Source organism: Athene cunicularia (genome assembly GCF_003259725.1).
Source record: "Athene cunicularia isolate RWA chromosome 2 unlocalized genomic scaffold, athCun1 chr2_part1, whole genome shotgun sequence".
In the NCBI taxonomy this organism is placed as follows: domain Eukaryota; kingdom Metazoa; phylum Chordata; class Aves; order Strigiformes; family Strigidae; genus Athene; species Athene cunicularia.
In genome coordinates, this window is record NW_020799095.1 from 118,618,504 (window position 1) to 118,638,891 (window position 20,388).

Consider the following 20,388-nt stretch of genomic DNA (forward strand, 5'->3'; position numbering starts at 1 on the left):
ACGGTTTTCAAATCAAATTACATTTTGTCTTTCTCTTTCTAACCACTCACCACCTCCTCTGCATTAGATGTCCTGTCTCTGCAGTCCCAGCTATTCTGTTTAATGAAATCTCTAGATCTCACCTCACTTCCATGTCAAATCTGACATGAGTTGGCAATGAAGAAAATGAAGCAGACTGGCGTTTCCTTTGCAAATGCTTCAACTCCCACCTTGGAAAATGCTGCATCTATACATAAGAAAACAGCAGAGTGTCAAAGACCAGCCCTTCAGGGAACAGTAGACAGCAGTGCACGCAAAGTGTTTCAAAGAGCAGGTGAGAAACAAAACCCAAGCCACAAATACCTCTTCCCAACAAATGGTGAAGCAATGGAAAGGGCAGATTGCTAATAACATGCTTGTGCCTTGGGCTGACTTCTACAAGGTGTTAGCTGGCAACATCATGTTGCTTCCATGAGAGCTGGCAGAGCTGTATTTTCCTTTGGATAAATCCAGATCTTTTGTTTTCTTTACGTTGTTATTCTAACACCATTAGCAGGAACTAATAGCCACTTAAAAACCAGAAATGGCAATGTAGAATACTAGTACAAAATGAAAAATATATTTTTCCTCAGCGTATCAGAATGTGAGAGTTTATTCGCACTCAGACAAAATGAAATTCCAAGAGTTACAAAGATGGATGATTTGAGTAGTCTAAGTCTAAGTCTAAGTCTAAGTCTAAGTCTAAGTCTAACTTATTTCTCTTGCTCTGTTGGAAAATGAGAGGAAGGAGCATTTTCTGTTGTAAACCTTTTGCTTTAAAGTCAGTTAGGCAACAGGCTCAATGACAGATCATTTTAATTCTGCTGTCATAACCAAGAGTGGAAAAAAAAAAAAATGTATATATGTGTGTGTATTACAGAGAGGTTTACACATTTAATAGGCTGTGGAGTGACTCCAGGACATGTACCACACAGATTTGCATCTTCTGCTGTGGCCTTCCTGGCACATGGATAGAGGCTGAGCCCCAGCTGTGCAGGGGTAATGGGGACGGGGCAAGAGGTTCAGGAGGAGCCAGAAGAAGAAGGACTGCAACCAGCCTCCTCTTGATTTACCCCATCCGCATTTGAGACCCATATTGAGTTGCAGCAGGCTGTTGTCCTCCTTATTGTGGCCAAGCTGGCCACCCACACCATGAAGCTAATGGGATAGGGTAGCCAAGAGACTGTGGGGCCTCTCACTAGTCCCTTGTCCCATCACATCCCTGGAGAGAGCACTGGGCAGCTGCCGGGAGGCTGCCCGAAATGCTGGGTGCTCTGCTCAGTGACACCCCCCCGGGTATCTCCAGACGTTTACTGGTGCCTTGCAACCCTCACACCTCTCTCTTTTATTTTCAGCTGGGAGCTGACTGCTTTCCCCTGATTTTTCCCTCTTTCTTCTAGCCCTTTGCCAGCACAAGAGAGCTGTACAGTTTTGATAGAGCCAGTCCCTGGCTGAAAGAAGAATGACAAAAGTGGCAGCAGCACAGCCCTGCCATTGACAAAGAACAGAGGAAGATTGGTGCAGGACTGTACCTCTACATTAGCATATGACACAAAGCAACATATCTCTTGACACCCATCCTCTACTAATGTTGCAGGGCAGAATTCAAGAATCACAACACTGAGAGAAGCAGAAATTTGAAGTAAAAGGCAAAAGAAGATTTCTAACAATATTTTATTGGCTTCCATTGCAAGCATTTCTGAGGCAAAGACAACACTCAGCAAGCATGCTTTCCAGTCATGAAAGACATTAATAATAATAACTATTAATTTCACTTTCCTGGCACTACCTCAAAGGTACATAGCTCTAATGATTTTGATGCTTTTTATTCTTAGAACTAAAGCTATTACAGCTGAACATTGTTATCAGTGAGCATTTAAAAAATTGAAACTTCAGGCATTACTGACATGTTCCAAAAAGCAGACTCCAAGTTTATGAGCAACCTACATTATAACATGATGCCCTTCACTCTACAGGAATCCCTGCGTTCTCAAAAGATTTGATTTAAGTAGGGTCCACATATGAGGTTCCTTAAAAAAAAAAAATAAATTCTGAGCATTGAGAGGCTAAGAAAAGGAAGCCACTGACTTCAGAGGGGATTTGGGTACCTACTGCAGTGGATTAGTGGCATTGATGTTGTGCTGAAAACATATAGATATAACTCCGAGCATCCAGCTTCCAATGGTAGTGCCAAATGCATAGAATCAGTTCCTTGTTTGGTCTCGGTTTTGCTTTCATTTGTTAGGTTGTCAACTTTAAAAGAAAGGGATGGAAATATAAACAAAAAGCTCAATTTCATCTTCACATTCTAAGTAAAAGCTTGTAAAGCTGTAATTGTGATTTGCCACTGTAAACTCAGTGCTCTAATGGGTTACAGGAGAATAATATATTGCATCTGGCTTCTTTTGCCTCAAAAACATCAACAGTACTGTACATATAATCATTTTAAGATGAAAAAGTTTAAAATAAATGAGGGACCTGAGGCAAAATTTTTTAATATGTGTATTCATGTATCAAAGGAGCTGATTTGCAGTGTAGAATATTTAGGCTACATAGCCTTCATTGGTAATGTCAGTGTTTAGCTACAGGCCTTCATGGGTTCTGGAAGCAAATGTTTGGAGCTAAGCAACACTTGAAATTTCATGTTCATGGTTTAAGACTAATCTGAGGTCAGAAGCGATGATGAAAGAGGATGTCTTTAAAACATTGTGATCATCCATCAGCCTAAATGAGTTCAATAGAAAGGTCAGTGCATTTTCACGGGCAGTTCAGGAGCACACCTGAGCACTGCACTCAGTGTATCAAGGGGAGAAGAGAGCTTTAGAAATGACTTTTTAAAGCGTGTCCAGTTGGCAAAGGGATTTCAGTCTCCAAAAGATTTCTATCCTAGTAATCACAAGAAACAGCAAACCTCAGAGGCTTTGTATATCATTTGCAGACAGAAAATTGCAAAACCTCATGGAATTACAACCGTTATACTTGTTCCAGAGTTCTATTGTTTGGAAGAACTTGTTCAACTTTCCTCTAACAGAGAAAACTCCACTTTGAGCTGTCTGAGGGTCTAGCCACCATTCAAGTCTCTCACTCATGGGCAAAGGAGCAAAGAGGGCTCTTCACCAGCCACTGAAAAAAACCCACACATGGTTGATGGACACAATTTATCCTCCTGGCTGATCCTACTTTTCCTGTCAGTGCAGCCATACTCACTCTTTTGTTCACTGATTTCTTTTCTGCAGTCTCTGGCTCAACTAATCTCTTTGTGCAAGGTGGCACATCAGTCCCAGGATAAGTGGAGGATGCTTCTTGGGCAGATTAGTCTAGAAGTCATTAATTAGGATAAGCTTGTGGAAGGCGAAATGTGGGTTTGGGCATGTCCCTCCCCCTCCTTAGAAGAGAGAATCAAACCCACACCCTGGACCAATACTCCATGGGTCTACAATAAAGTATCTGCTATCAAATGCTGGCCACTGCCACTCTTCCCCTGATTTAAAGGGAAGACATGCTCTGTACTTGCAAAAGATAAATACCAATCCTGAATTACCAAAAATGTTCAGGTCTGTAGATCCTCAGAGGACAGGAGACTTGCTGTAGCCCTGAGTGAGATGTCTGAATGATGGACTCATCCATTCACCACATGTACTCCTTTGGATGACATTCAGAGACACTGCAGCACCTAACATTCAGGCATTTACTTCTATGAGTCACATTTCCAGGATACCATACACCAAGTCCCTATTCTGAACTGACCTTGTCTAGCTCCTACTGACAAGTAAAACAACTGCTGCCCATCTAACTTAGCCTTTTGTAAACTAGATGAAAATATTTTTTATCCTATTTAACATCTGAGCTGGGCACAAGCAGGTGAACAACTTCTGCCTCGGGACAGCAAAGAGATGAGAGATGTCTCCTCATTCCTGACCTAGAGGGCAGAAATATCATAGACTTGCATACAAGACAATTGTTTAATACGTTCACAAATCAATTTTATTAATTTAAAACAAAATTAATGAAGAAAAATTCTGTACACAATTGTGGACACAACACACTTTTTGTACAATAAGGCCCAGATAAACTGTTTGGTTTTTTTCAGTCCAAGAGTGACTAAAAATTAAAAAGAGACAAAAAAAAAAAAAGACAAAAAAAAAAAAAACCCCATCACTGTCTATTTTGCTTGAGGAAAAAAAAGGCTAATTACAGTCTCAATTCTAAAAACTACCCACAATGTGCTTTATGTACGTATGTAAGCACTCTGTGAATTCCAGCACTCATACTGGGTGAAGTAAAGCACATGTGCAAGTCTTGGTAGGATAAAAACCTCTCTGTTGGTAATAAAGCAATCCACAAACATTGAATTCTAGCAGCAATATGATTCCTCCAATAGAGAAGGGTGTTGTTTTGTAGCTACATTGGAGCTTTGTAGCTTTGCAGGTAGCTGTTTCAAGGCTGGTGTTTTTAGCAAAAGAAAACAAGAAGAAAAGCTGGAGAACGAACCAACAAAGCTGAGGCTTCTTTCTAATGAAGAGATTTAAACTGGGCAAAGGGAATTGGTACAATTCAAGCCAAAAGTCAGACTAACAGTTTATCTGACAAAGTAGCTCATGGCCTTCAAGATTGGAAAAGTCACAAGTCACAGATAGAGACAGTCTAGGTTTGTCCTGTAAATGAGTATAGACAAAAGCAAATTTTAACTCCTTGGCAATAACTATTTCAGTATTTCCATTGCCGGCAATGGATGTTATAACTTAGGAAAATCTGACTCCTGGTGGAAGAGGATTAAAAAACTTAGATGTATATGAGTATTCTTGTTCAATTTCTTCAAAATATTCTCATTTCTAATTTCTAAAAATAACGATGAAGGTAGTTTCCTTCAGTATTAGATGAGACAAAAACTACTCAGTACCAAGATTCCAGTTTAAGTCACATCTTAAAATATATTTGTGTTCTTTCTCTATTTCTTTACGGAATGAATCTCCTAATTATGCTTTCAATACTCTAAAAAGGGTTAATATGTTAACTTTAAAAGAGGAAACAGAAGACAGAAAAGGACTCCTCTTCAGTTGCATTTTATCTGTATTTCCTTTGGGGGGGGGGAGAAAGAAATCAATCTTTTCATAATCAGATTAGATGAGAGAAGAAAAAGGTAGAGAAACAGCTGAGAAGAACAAAACCCAATTCCTATTGACACTTGACATCCATGCTTTTGGTCTTGACAAATTTATCTAAAAAAAAAATCCATTATCTACATATTTATATCCAACGCATTGATAAGGCACTGCACAATAGTTTGTGCACATGTGGCCTCATTCTTCACCAACAAGGCATTACTATCTTTCAATAGCATTTACCTTAACAATATGTAAAAGAATCATTCATTATTACAAATTTACACAAAAAATTCTTCCTGTACATGATTGTCTCAGTGATGTACCTATTAGTTTAAATTAGACATATTTTAAACTACTCTGTAATGTGCTAAAATCAAAAGTAGTTGCTGTACCATAAGGCAAAGGCTTATAATAGCCTTTAATCCTATTATACATATCCTCAGTTATATGATGTCAAAATATAGTCTGTTCATAAATAAGTAAAGATGTACAGAGTACCCTGGGTATGAGAAACCAAAAAGTAAACCTTCTTTACAAGAAAATTACTCCACTGGTATTTTGAAAAATCTCAGTCTTCATTGTGCAATCAAGTTTGCTGTGTTGAAGAAACGGTGTGTATCACATTGAAGAGTCTAAAAACTACAAAGCATCTGCAGGTCCTTTTTTTTTCTTCACAGGTATGAACCTTTTCATTTTTTTTTTTTTTTCCTTCTCTATTTCTTTTTGGTAGCAAATACGGTAAAGATGAGTTGTTCAAACATTCGCATGGCTTATTATCACTGGACTCGCAGTACCAGAGTCAACAGCTGTTCTGACGAAAAAGACATGCTCCTCCATTTACTGAAAGGGCAAGGGTTAAGACAAATTGCAGCTGTACGTCAACATGTTGAAATCACAAAGTTCTGTAGTCCAATGCTGACACAAGACACAGGCATCCCGTCCATGGGCAGAAGGAGGCTCTGAGGTTTCAAAGTGCTGCTGAGCTGCTACAAGTACTCCAGTTCCAAGGCATGGTGAAGGGCCATAAGGTCAGAGTGGCTCGAGATCCTCCAAAATGGCATAGCATGCTGTGAACAGCACAGACAACATGTAAAAATAACCCCAAGCATTCTGGTATTTAGACCCACCCATTGTCTTTTGCAAGGATCAGGGAACACTGTGAAGAGAGAAGAGCTCTTAAAACCTTGAGCCCTTCACATTTATCTCTGGTTTACTCTGACCCACCCCCTTCAGCATAAATTCTCAATAACAGCAAATCTATTTACCAACAGCAACGGCAGTAAATGTGTCAGGAGATCATAAGGCAGGGAGGGGTTTCTAATCTCTTTATAAGAAAAACAGATTTCAACAAGTTGCAAAAGAAAATGTTATTTCTAGAACAAAATTGTGAAAAATACCCTATACATCAAGTATGTGTGTAGTTCGAGGAAAGGAACAGAACTTCATTAAAAAAAACAAAAAAAAAAGAAGTGCAAGTTTATTTGCTGTCAAAACGTGTTTGTTCCTTGTGGAACTATCCCTGGCAGGTGAGTTAAGAACATAGCCATGATGATTCAGAATCGCTCATGTGTTGCTCACATCACTTCGAAAGGAATTTTATCCCAGTGGTTTGTATAACATTGGTCATTATTTGCACCAGTCTTAAAACATCTTTTCCATATGGGACAATTTAAAAATAAATACATATTTTTTTCCTATTAGCTGCAATAAAATCCATCTGGAGCACAAATATATTTGCAAAGAACCTGAATAAACTAAAAACACAAATATCAGGAAAAAGCACACATTACCTCATCCATGAAGGGTAAAAATCTGATTAAGAACTATATACTCTAAACCAAGGATTATAGTGTCAGCAAGAACTTTTGTATAAAAAGAAAAAAAGATAACCATCAGCTTTCATCAGGAAAATATTCTATAAATCCCATGGGAAAATAGTCTCAGTTCAACAATTATCATCTTCACCTTTCTACTGGTCAGCTTGTGTCCTGTTACCTTTAGGAGGCAAACCACAAGTAATTTATTATCACAACAGCATCTGAGTTCCCCAGCATTTTATCTACCTCTATCTCAGAGAGGCTTTCTTCATCCTCCTTCAGCACATTCTGAGTAAATTCCTAAATCTACTGAAATCAGTGGCAAAACTCCATCTCTTCTGATTATCTCTTCTATGCTGATGTCTTTTTTTCATTCAGTTCTTCCCCTCAAATTTTAAGTTAGAGAACAATTTTGAAAACAATGTGAAACTCTTTCCAGCTGCATGTTTACTGTAAGCCCTGTAATTTTGCCTTATACATACCCTGGAAGACAAACACCTTAGCACAGAGCCTATCATATATTTTTCTTTAGATGCTCAGGTGTCTGTCTGTCAGTGTATAAATAATTATTATTTTTAGAAGCTGCTTCAACCCAGACAATGATGTGATGATGAATTTTGTTGAATTTATAGAATAAAGCAGAGATTTTTAAAAAAACCATAACCATGTGAGTAGCAGCAAGTCTCTCTGAAGACAAACGACAACTGTTAAGGAATAATGAACTCTTGCTCTTGTGAGAGTCAGAGAAGACAATACTGAATTAATTAATATTAATAAGCAAGACTGAAGAGTCACACATGATCAGCAAGGAAGCACTGTAAGGAATCTGGAAAATGCACACCCAGTGAAGGACGAGTATTAGCAAGCAGAGCTGCACAATTAGAGAGACACTAGAGTGGAGAAGGCAGCACTGAGCACCCAGTGCCAGTGTTTCAGGATTTTTATTTCAGAATAGCTCTAGTCTGACATCCTGGAAAAAGTGCCCATTAGCAGCTGGAGAGCATTTGGTGGGCACCTGGGCAATGTATTGTTCTTTAGTTCCATCCAAAAGAAATCTTGTTGGGGTTTTTTGTTTGTTTTTTGTTTTTTTTTCCCTAAAACCAGTCCAGGATGTTAATCAAAGCATAGTGAGGGGGACTGACTGTAAGGTCTGCTTCAATATGATACTCCCAATCTGAATTAAAATGTAATATAGATACATCAGTGGATGCCCACATTCTGAGTGTGCCTAGCTTTTAGAGCAAAGAAATTTCTTCAGGAAGAAAACAAAATGGCCCACAAGGAACCACTATTGGAAAAGTTTCTATTCTGCTTCACTTGACTCTAGATTGTTACAAAGCCTTGAGAAACAGCTGACTAAATCTCAGCTTGACGATAAAGGCATGAGCAATAGCTGCTTATGAAGAGAACAAAACACACAAACAAAATAATTCAGGGACAGCTGAGATGTTGGAAAAAATGCTTATGGTATTTTCAAAACACTTTTAAAGATTAATCCTTTCCTTAAGAAGGAAGTGTTAAAACACTGACTATGACACCTACTATTTCTACAACTTCAATCTCGACTTTCATTGTACTGCCTCTATGCTCCACCAGTAACAGACACTAGATGCAATTAGCTCACTCAGATATGAGTCCACATCCCAGGGTCTTCCCTGTTACATTATACAGATAGTCTATCTTCTGTGTTCTGTCAGGCCTGACACTGCTGCTTTCCACCTCAAATCTTTCCTAAAGATTAAATTCTTGCACTATGTTGAGGAAATGAGCCAGCAAAAGCAAAACGGAAAAAAAAAAAACAACTAATCATGCTGTTCTCTGGACTAGCCAAAAGCTTCTATACATCTATCTCATATTTAGGCTGTGAGATCTTCCTGGCAGAATTTATAACATCTGATAGGGAGGGGTAATACACCAAAGACAAATGGGCACAGGTTTGAGCTTGCAGCAGGTCTGTGCAGTGTTTGTCAGCTGACTGCTCTTGCCTGGCGGTGCTCAGCAGTGCTGCCTCCCTTTCACAGGCAGCTGTAGTTTCTCTCTTCTCTCAGAAGCCCCCTGCCAGGTAGGACCTACCCACCTCCCTGCCAGCCGGCCACAGCTCCCTGCTTCTCCTGGTCAGCTTGGCACCAGCTCTGCCTCAACCACCAGGTCAGGGAGGTGTAAATAGCATACCTAAGATGTGGCGTGGTGAAGAGTTTGGTGGACACCTGCCTTTGTGTAGTGTCTCTGCAGAAGCCAAGAGTCAATGACATGGATGCCCTCCAAGGTCATACAGCAAACTAATGAATAGGGAGAATTGTAGTAATACATTCTTGGCTTTCAGCTCCCACTTCATGCAGCTCCAGTATTATACTGCTTCCCTAGTAACAACCTCAGCATCACAGAGCGTACAAATACCAGGCAGCTAGGGCAGTTAAAGACCCTGATTGATTTAACAGAAGGTTTAACTTCTGCTAAATCAAATCACAGCAGTTCTTGCTAGATGCCCATATGCAATATCGAGTTTTGGATTACCCTCAGCTGTTTATGGTCAGATTTTAAACCAAAACTTTAAGTGGTCATTATTCTGGGTATATCCTTCTATTAAAATTCACTTAAGTATCCTCTGCTTTATCTATGTCTGTCTGTGAAAGGAGTATACCTCCATTTACTCCATGTAGTTACAGGAGTGAGGTGTGGAATGATTCTGGAGAGTCCCATGAAAACAAAGAGGTTGTATAAACCTGAGGATTATAATTATTTTCAGTTCTCCTGTCTACAGGTCAAAAGACATGCAGCACACTCCCAGTAAATAAAGCACGGCAGGAATGTGGTGGCTGCATGGGTCTGGAATCAGCACTGGTGCTCTCTGCACGGCCGAATGCAGCTGATTCAGATCTCTATCAGTCTGTCCCTACGGCACAGCCTTCATAGCTAAGAGGAGGGGAAACAAACCTGATACAGATCTATATAAAACTATATGTATATGTTTGTGTGTCCATACACACGCATGTGTGTTCACAGGGCATATACAGTAATTTTCACCTTATCTAAGATAACAAACGATTGTACAAAACTAGAACATTTAAAGTAACAAAATTATCGTACAAAACCTTATGCATTATTCCCGTATTAACATGCCCCATTTATCCACAACTATTCAGCCCTGTCAAAAGTGGCAACACACCCATGAGACAGAGTACATTTTTTCTTATCGAACAACTGGGCAAGAGTTTCTTTGTACATATATTTACTAAATATTGCCTTTAGAAAGCCATCCCTGCCAACTTAGCACACATGTCATGTACAACACGTGTCTTCTATTCTGAGCACACTGAAAAATGCTAATATCTTACTTGCTGCTGTGGGAGAAGGGATGAAAAATGCAAACCGCTAATAAACAGGTGGTGTAACTGGATGCATTAGTACATAATGAAACTATAATAAAGCTTTTCTTGTTGCATATTGGAGGAATATGCATCTAGACTGGTAGTAAAACACTGATTTTGTGTACTATTTCAATTTCTTCCAAGTAAATATGAAGCTTTTGTCTTTTTTTAAAAAATGAACTGGTTTTAGATGATATTGATAATAAATACATTTATAAACTTTTTTAATTTTTATGACATTTTGAAATGAAATACAGTGGAAAAAAGTTTTAATTTGTTTTTGGTGTAAAAAGCATGAAAAATGAAATTATTAATTTAGTAAGTCTAATCATTATAATATTTTAAAATAACCTAAAATATTAATGTGTTTTATTTCTGAAATAGAAGCAGTATTATTTTTCAGCATGTATTTACTAAAAGAACAAAACTTCAACTATTTTATTCAACAAAATAAAGTGTTTCTATGAATACACATGCAAAACAAAGCCATTTTTTGATGGCAACACTGAAAAGTGCAGACTATCCTCCTTCCCTTAAATGGATACATATTTATAAAAAAACCTTACTCCTGAGATTTGTGATGGATTTGAATAGAAAACTCATCAGTTTCTGTCATCTTCCATGGTATTTTTGTTGTGTGCCTGCCAGATTTGCTAAGCGGTCGTCTTTACTTCCTACCCCAAACCTGACCAGCACAGTGTGACTGTGAGCTTAAAAGCAGTGGCATATTGGATACCCATTTATATTCTATTTATTGCTCCACAAAGATTTATGATTTTTCCTCCTAATTTTCCTCCGAGGCAGCATGACCATTTTGGAGACAAAGGGAGAAGCTGATTTGCCCAGGCTCTCCTGAATCACCTGATGTAAAATCCAGCTCCTCAGTGCAGAGAGCCTCCTCCTTTGTCTCCTCTCACAAATTAGAAATCCTTTGGAGGATTCTCCTAAGTAGAAAAACTCAGGAGTTGTTTTTTTAGCGCCTTACAAGTATTTCCCGACGGTGTCTCCAAAGGCAAAGGCAAAGGCAAAAGAAGAGCTCAAACAAAACAAAGCAAAATGAAATAAAACACAAAACAAAACCACAAAACAAAACAAAATGCCAAGACAATGGAGTCTCTGGCAGAGAACCCCAGAAACTTATTCTGCGATTAGCTGTGGCACCCAGGCGCGGCAGCTCTGACCCGCGTGGCACCCGCACCAGCGCCAGCAGCTGTCCCGAGCACCCCTCCGTGCTCACACCCGTTCCTCTCCTCCCCTCCTCTCCCTCTTTTCCCAGGGAAGCTGATCCGACGGTAGCAACCTCTGCATGAACCCTGATATTACAGCGAGTTGGCTGGTTGCTGAACTGATCCAGGAGGGTACAATTATTCCTCAGTCCGCAGCGCAAATGTCCCGAGAATTTTAATTGTCTTATAAAATATTTTGCTGGAAGTGACAGCTAAACAAAGGTGTTGATACCATGCCTTGTCCTGTGCTACAAGGAATGTAAGAGCGTGCAAGTTCCTCAGCATCTTGTATTTATTTTCATCAATCAAAAGAGGCATTTTATGAAAAAAGTCTATGCTAAAAATGTTTCTCAAAAGAGTAATGAATTTTTAAACAGTATTAAAAAAATCTATTATTGAATTTTTACAATAATGACAATAATAAAAAGATCTTAAATGTGTTCTTTATTTTTCCTATTTTGTATGGACTCAGGACTTTCCATGAATGAAGGACATAAATTAAAATCTTGTTTTATGATGAAGCAATTGACAAATTATTGGTAAATTATTTTTAATAACAAACCTCAACTTTCTTAGCTCCTGAGCTGGAAGTCCAGCTCTTTTCACTAAACAAACACAGAATAAAAATTCTCTCAAATTAAACAAGTTTGAATTTATATGCTTACTTAAATAGACTCATTATAGTTTACATGTAATCAGTGAAGTATTATTTAAAGCAGGGTGTACTGTTTACACTCTAAGTAGTGTAAAGAAATGTACATATACTAAGGGCTTCACCACAGGCCAAACCTCTTCAGCAAAGTGCTGTGCAAAGGGGTAACACAAATGCTGTCCCTGCCCTGAGAATGCCACAAAACCTGATGTGCTGATGGCAAGGAAGGTAGGAAGGAACCAGCTAACAAGTTTCAGGGGATAAGCAAAGCGATGGGGTACTTCATGGGATGGTTATGCCACTTTGGATGGATGGGTGGTTTTGTGGGGGTAAATCATCTGCTGTTTTGTTTGCACACTCTCCAGAGAAGGTCTAGGCTTTTACTGTTTTCTAATACAGCAATACCATTTATTCCCTAGACAGGTCATACATCGTTAAACTGAAGCACAGTATAGACTAGGGTGTGTTCCCCTGCTCGCTCCTCTGAATAACCCTAAAAATAATCTAAGGAGAATCTCCTTGTACTGCAAGGCACCGTGTGGTTCTTGATCTTGCAGGATAGGAGGGCCAAAATTTAGGCAAATCCTGATTTCACAGTGTGAAATGGTGACTTATTTTTCAGTGGAGTAAGAAGCAGGACAAGAATCACAGAAGCATTTTCCTTAATCAAATTAATAGTTTCTGCAGAAAGGCAGGGCTGCTGGTGTACTTATTGACTCCTCTGGCATTGCTGCAGCAGATAATTTAATCCAGAGCATCTAACATGCTTTGAATCTGAAAATTCCTTCCACCGAGAAAGAATACACAGAAGTAATGGCACAGAGGAACTTTCTATACTGCTACTGCTCTTAGTGACTGGAAAGGCTTTTTCTTATGCTTTTCTGAATCATGTTTCCTGTTGAAAAAAGCATCGAATTAGATAATGTTACCGAAAGGACTACTCCTGCCATTATCATATGCAACACTACTTCACCGAGCAACAGAAAAGGAACAAAGAGAAGAATTTTTTTTCCCCTGATCTTAAATGCAGCTTTTAAAATGTAATCATTTACAGCGGGAAAACATTTCTCCACAAAGATGAAAGGCATTTCCGAAGGAGAAAGGAGCAAACTGTTCCCGTCAGTCCACCAAAGGGATATATGAAACTAACTCTGCAAAGTGTCGAGACGAGCCGGGAACCAACCCGCAACGCTTCAGGGGCACAAACCCCTGATTTCATGAAGCAAAACCAGTCAGTGGTTGTTAAAACACCATGCGGACTAATTAGTTTAACTTCTCCAATTTAGAAAGTTACGGTGGAAACAGAAATAGATGAGCCACGGGGAGCTTTGTGGGGCAACAGCAGCTGTGTAAAAGCAATTTACCTGTAAAAGGAAGCAAGAACAGAAATGCCCATTTTCCTACTCTTTCTCCCATTGTTCAGATAGCTAATATTATGCTTTATTTCTCCAAGTGAAGACTGTATCTGCTATGAAGACTCTGTATCTGCTGTACTTGGGTAGAATAGCAAGCCTAGGAATACTATTATATGTCAGTGGGAAGTATTGCTTTTTATGGAGCTTACTCCACACTGGGAAAAAATAAAGTGAATTTTTCCCTTCCCAGAGGAAAGCAAAAAATAATAAAGACATAGTGAAACAGCATCCTCTGCTCAGTTAACTGTGGTTATGAATGCAGAACAAGCCACAAGTAGTTACCTGAATGCAGAATCCAAACTATGGACACACAAGAAAACGGAAATTTATGTATGCCTACTCCAGTTCTACATACCTTTTCAAGGCGTGACATATATGTATTTTATATAGTCAAACAGCACACTGCCTTTCATCAGCAAGAATTGATATTTTTTGCTTATATTCATAACATCCTATGTGGTATTTTGGGATGCCAATGAAAACAGAACTATTAGTTCTTGGCACAAAAGCTGGGGTCCATTTTCTGGCTCCTTTTTGAAACACATCAAACACACATAGCTAGCCTAATGTGTCTTTTGGAGAACAGCAGGGCACATTATCATCTACAGTTTTATGCAGCTTTCTACTAGATATGGTCAAAACATATTTCATAAAGCAAAGATACAAACCCCAAATGTCAATGCATGCTGTCCCATATATAAGAAAAGACAATTTTGCTTTCAGACTCCTGAAGTCAACCCGTACTGAAGGAGGGCCATTACCTTTTTTGCGCCTTGTTCTTCCTCGACACCATCCCCTATAACAACATACACTACTTTTCTTCCAAATCTTTGAATAATTCGCTCAAAACAACTTTCCTTTCCTGAAAGAAAAAGATAAGCCTATTCAGGATAGGTGGTGATGGGATGACATCAAATAAATCACTTTTTAGCCCAGATCTCCCCAACACTTTGAATACACAATCAGAGCTATTAGGAGAGAAGAGCCTCTCCTGTGGGAAGGCGTATCAAGGCCAACTGCAGCTCTGCTCTCACCACAGCAGCCGACAGGCAACCTTAAAATCTGCTCTGTGAGGTCCTTTAGTACACACACTATGGTAGACATAGCGGACTAGAGGTCCGCAGTATCACCTTTCTTGTCTTTTTCCCTAATCTGAGACAGGTTCAGGGGGGAATTTCCCTACCAGAATTCTTTACCAGCTGTTTACGACCAGTATCCTGAACTGAGCAAATTGATCGAATATGAGTTGAAATTCTATCTTTTTCTCTACAACCTGTGACAAGATTAATCACAGGTCCTCAAACAGTAGTATCCTGACTTAGAAGGTCACTCAAAAGATTTAGATTTAAATGCCTGTAATCTAATACATGGGCAAGGTCCTTGATCCTGCATTGGCATCCATTAATGTGACTCATTGTTTTACTGCATAGACCCAGGGACAAGATCCCAGTGCTCCAATCCTACACATAGGTACCGATACTGGGAAGCTTGAGGTGCTGGTACTGGGAAGCCAGAAAGAATGCTTGCAGCTGAATTTTTTCAAATGTCCCCATTCTGAAAGATCACTTCAATCTGGTCATGGTAGATGCTGTGTCTACAGCAACCGATGGGAAAAATCACATTTTTCAAAATAGTTATTTCAGCTACAGAACAATACCAGTGTAAGAACAAATTGGCTGGAAATTAAAAAGAGGTTTCTAGTCAGCAGAGAACCCAAACTACTCAGTGACACCCTTTAACAGTAGCACCAGGGATAAGAAAACTCCAACACTAATTAGGTTGAAATGGTGCTTGAAAATTATGAATCGTGTCATGTTACAAAAATCTCATGATTTCCTGTGACAGCCTGTGACTGAATGCATTTTCCAAAACTACCCTTCTGTCTTGTGCATGTGAAATCACAAGTGGATATTTATTAAAATATGTTTTAATTAAAATATGTATTTATAGTATCATAATTCAAGGTTTTAATTTACTTTAAAGTTTTGTCAGACAGTCCCATAACACTTCTACCCAGAAAACAGTTTTAAATTTTCTACAGTAATGCTTTCAAACTTCTACCTAAAATCTCAACCAATTTTTTTTTTATAAAAACAAAACCAAACAAAAATAACCCACTATTTTTTCTCTGCCATTTGAGCTTCATGCATCATAGATACTTAAGAACACATGAAAAATGTTTTCATGTAGCCCACAATTTTGAGGGAATCTGAGACAGAACAGATAGGTCATAATCACATTAAAAACTACAAGCACCACTGCCATCTGGTCCCATGTATTTCTACATACTCAGAATAACATCTTTTATATTGAACCAGAAAACAGAAATAAACATTTGCCCGGCTGAAGCTTATTACACTTAGTTTGAATGAACTTGAATAATTACATTCTGGAGCAAAACTTTCTTGCTTCTGGTAAGTTGTTTACCAAAATGTGCTCCAGAGCCCATGAAAACAAGCCTGCTTTACAGAAAAACAAGTCCATGAAAACAAAGTTTACCTCTACAGAATTTCTGCTGCTAATCTGGGGACACTTCAATGTTCTATAGTTACGGACTACTAAAAAGCCTTCTCAACCATTACATAGCCTCACAGTTTTGAGAAATTATGATAAAAAAGCGATTATATTTCCTAACAGAGGCTGCATCAGTGTTAATAGAGATAGGTATATGAAGCTTTCTGTGCTGGATCATGACAAACATTTGAAAAGCACTTTTAGGATGTTTAGCATGAGATCAGGTATTACTGATCTCTATATTTGCTATAGTGAGTGCATGTAAGCAATAAGTATAGACTATAATATCTTTTAATTTATAATTACAACTTCAAATGTATCACGTTATAAAAATAGCTCACCTATTTTAGTTGCACTGTAAATATTCTCTATGGGAAATACAACCCCTAGTCCATACAACAAGACTTTTGCCAGAGCTGGAATTAACTGAGTAGTTGTTACGAGAATGTTCACACAGTTTGTCCTATGGAAGAGAAAACAAAAACATCCTATTTTAACAAAGAAAGCAGAACAAAACAAAACAAAAGAAAGAAAATCTTACCCCTCCTATCCCAACCCCTCACTATTATTATTGCCACTTACAAAGAAAGTTATGTTTTTCCACCTTACAGGAGAGCAAGGTAGAGTGGCATGGTCAGACCAGAACAAGGAATAAGAAGGTACTCCAGGTTCAGCATTTTGCCCACCAGACCAGGCAGTCTCATCAGACATCCTAGAGCTTCCTAACTGTCCCGTACTCTTCGTACTCACCTTGAATGAATAAGGGTGAGTGCTTTCAGTGCAAGTGTTAACCAAGAATCTGTCAAAGCTTCAATTTCTGCTCTTAGTTGTAACCAAGCCTCTCTTTTTGCTGGACCAAGAAGACCTGTGGAGTAGATAAGGGCATGTCTGCACCGAAATTAAGTAACATTCTGTCATTTTCCTTTGCTTTCATTAGCTCAGAGACAATTTTCCACACACTGCAAACTAAACAGCTCACTAAACACTACCATGTTAAAAAAGGAACAGAAACCAAAAGTTCTTCCCTTTTACTACTTCTAATCTGTATTTGTTAGATACTCCAGTGTCACTTGCCTCCGACATTATTTTTGTAGGTATTATATATTTCTTTTACTCGTCTGTAGCGGAAAGCCAATTTTCGCATCCAGTCCACTCCTCCGCGCACCCCCGTCGCGAGGCACAAATTTGCACTGGTGGCAGCCGCAGGAAAGCCATCTGTTCCAAAGTTATAGGTGCTAGTCAGAGATAAGAAAAGCCCCAGATTAACAAAAGGCAACAGGCTACATTCAACCACCAGCTACTCACTTTGCTGGGTTGCAAAGGCTAAGACAGCTAAAAAGAGAGCGGGCTACTGTAGACGTTACAGCAGTTCATCGCTTTCCCATGAAGGAACTTGCAAAGCAATGTTTTATCTTGTTCAGTTCTCTTGTACCTTAAATCTTGACCGTTGTCATCTGAAGACACGTCATCAATGTGAACCTGGTCGCATTCCTAAGGCAACAGAAAGACTTTATAATTTTCTTGATCTTGCAAATCTTGAAAATAAAGCTATGAAAAACTATGAAAAATTACTTGTCAGGAATATTTTTAATTGTGGAAATCAGTAGATGGCAGTCTTGTTAAAACAATTATTTTACCTATTCCTTGTGCTCATTTCTTAGAATAAATGCACACCATCATTAGCTACTACTGTTAAATGGCTTTCCAAAAACACATTTTTGTGTTTAGAAAGGAAAGTGGTTAAAAACAATTAGCATATGTGTTCTATAAACGTCTTTGTAGCCTTTCAGGTACCTTAAAACATCATGCTGCTCAAAGCTGATGCAGTCAGTGCATAAGTGTAACTGAAACCAGACATTTTGGTAAATGTAACATATTAGAAAAATTAAACCTGATGCTAACCGCCAATGAAATTATGACCTCTGATTGCTGTTGAGCCACACACTAACACAGCCTGAGGCCAGAGTTTCAGAGGAGTGCAGACGAAAAATCTGTTCCTAGTTTGCCATTCATCTGAGAGTTGTGAGTTTCCTTCTCTCTCTTTGGTCTTAGTGCATGAAAGCAGCATGCAAAGATGAAGAAAATCTGAACAGAAATAGCCAAATCAAACCATCTTTCTTCAGCGACTTGTATGCAAAATAACATGACACACTCATAATTAGCTTTGTCCTTCACTAATTTAAAAATCATAATGCATATTGTTTATCCACCAAAAAACCATTAGAACATTACTATAAACAATTTAACTTTTGGCAGGAAAACAAATAAACCTCTGGCACTCTAGATCAATCTCAATTCAATGCTTGAAACAATAATGGATTTCAATTATTTTAATAATTTCCTCTTCTCTCTCTTAATGTAAAGTCCTATAACAAACATGATCTATTTTAAACATGAAAATATTGCAATCCTTTATTTTTGTGTTACTGCTTTCCTCTGAACAAATTTTTCTCTCTCCATGGATTTGTGAGGAAGGGAGGGAAGATAGAAGTGGAAAGAAACTCAAACCAGCTGTTCCCTAACAGAATTAAAATCATGACCCTCAACCCTTTTTCTAAAACATCTATTTTCCAGCCAACCCTCTCCCAGCAAGCAGCAAGCTCCAAGGAGGAAAAGACTTTGACCCTGTAACCTTCTCCTCCTCTCCTGAGGTCAACAACCTCAGATAAGAAAAAAGCTGAAGAAGTCTATTTGGCCTCACATGATGGCTGTGGATTCTAGATTTTTAAAAACATAGGTCTACAAAAAATACCTCAGAAACTTTTCAAACACTTTGAAAAACAAGGTGTGGTCTTCTGCACTTGTACATGTACTGATTCTTACTGTAATACATACTCTTTTGTACTTTACGCATAGGTAGCTTGTGCTAGAGAGAGAGGTAAGAACAACAACCAGCACAGAAAAGACAATACTACATTTGCTCATATTTAACCACCATACAGTGAATTTCCTCCTCAGGCAGACAAAATGTATTAGATGTGCAGACACAGCTGAAACTACAAGTGTGAACATATGTTGCCAGCCTTTGAAAATCAACTTGGCTAAAAAAAAAAAGCCAGAAGCTTCTTCAGCAAATTATCAAATTCACAGAAATTAAAGGGGTTTTGTTCAAAACTGAAAGGAACGGTCCATACAAATGCCTACAAAGTTAATGATTAAAATATGAACTGAGTGTAAGCTAATGAAGGGACATCTTCCTGAATCTGAGTTTGAAGTTGTAACTCTACCACTGCTCAGTGACTTCTCAAAGTCTCATAGGATAAAAAAGCTTAGGCTTGAGTTGTCAATGTAGCAGTGAAAATTATCAAGTCAATAGCCTCCTCCCCCAGCTTGGAAACTATGAATGACAACAAGTTGCTGGAGAAGAGGATTCAAAATAGAAATATGTGGAAAAGAAAAAAAAATATTTTTTTGTTACCACAAAAGTGAAGGAAGAAGTAGAAGATCAGCTTCTCACAGGAGCAGCTGAAAGAAGGGATAACTCAACAGACTTCCAAATACACCGCTCTCAGGCAAAAGACAGAGGCAAGAAAGATGACAGCACTACATCTTAGATCCCACAGTTTGAGAAGACCCGAGAGCTTGGAATTTTAATTTATGCTTCAAGGCCTAGGACCATCACAAGACCTGAGACCATCACAGACATTCTCCCCTCTTGTCTAACTATCTGCTTGGTAGGTAGAAAGTGAGAACTGAAATGATACATTAGAAGTAGAAATCATGGTATTGAAAGAAATAGGGCTTTTGGAGAGAAAAGCCCAGAAAAGAAATCAGAGACTAAAAAAAATGGGGGGTAAAGGTATAGAAACTGTCAAGAAAGTAAGAAAGTGAAGAAAAAGTCAAACCCCACAAATTTTAGGTGAAATACTGAATATAATGGAGAGCTATAGTGTTCTTTTTTGTCAGGAATATAAGAAGAAAAAAGTAAAGTCAGGAAGGGAATGAAGCAAAATTAAAGTGCAAGAGATACATGTTATAATTTGGAAAGGATTAAAGACCAATGTGATTGACACTCCATTACAAGTAAAGGAAGGTCACAAACAGTGCATGACTACTTAGTTCCTATTGAGTGGCAGGACACAGCTTTGAGGCTAAATGTGAGCTTTGAGTGCCAGGTATTTTTTCACGCTGTCTAGCTGACTCAGACTTTGGGTTAATGAGTGATGGGTGCATTTTTCAATCCCTGAACATGGGAAGGAAATACACTCATTTATCAATTGTTCTTTTTGTAGTAAATTTATTTAGGCAAACCTCTTCAAAGAAGCCTGCCCAC

General features: G+C 38.5%; 1 protein-coding gene across 10 annotated transcripts in view; it reads right to left on the reverse strand.

Annotated features, from left to right (window-relative positions):
- Window positions 1–3,979: 3,979 nt before the first annotated feature.
- The window catches only part of EYA1 (EYA transcriptional coactivator and phosphatase 1), a 152,246-nt gene continuing 135,837 nt past the window's right edge, over window positions 3,980–20,388 (reverse strand). For 9 of the 10 annotated variants that reach the window (XM_026842902.1, XM_026842901.1, XM_026842899.1 and 6 more), the window contains 6 exons: window positions 17,548–17,606; window positions 17,190–17,350; window positions 16,866–16,980; window positions 16,457–16,578; window positions 14,363–14,463; window positions 3,980–6,190 (listed from right to left, as the gene is read on the reverse strand). In XM_026842902.1, coding sequence (XP_026698703.1) covers window positions 6,110–6,190; window positions 14,363–14,463; window positions 16,457–16,578; window positions 16,866–16,980; window positions 17,190–17,350; window positions 17,548–17,606 — 639 coding nt within the window. In that variant the 3' untranslated portion in view covers window positions 3,980–6,109. Of the gene's footprint in view, window positions 6,191–12,740; window positions 13,082–14,362; window positions 14,464–16,456; window positions 16,579–16,865; window positions 16,981–17,189; window positions 17,351–17,547; window positions 17,607–20,388 lie in introns of those variants that run through there. The other variant, XM_026842897.1, reaches the window with a different exon arrangement.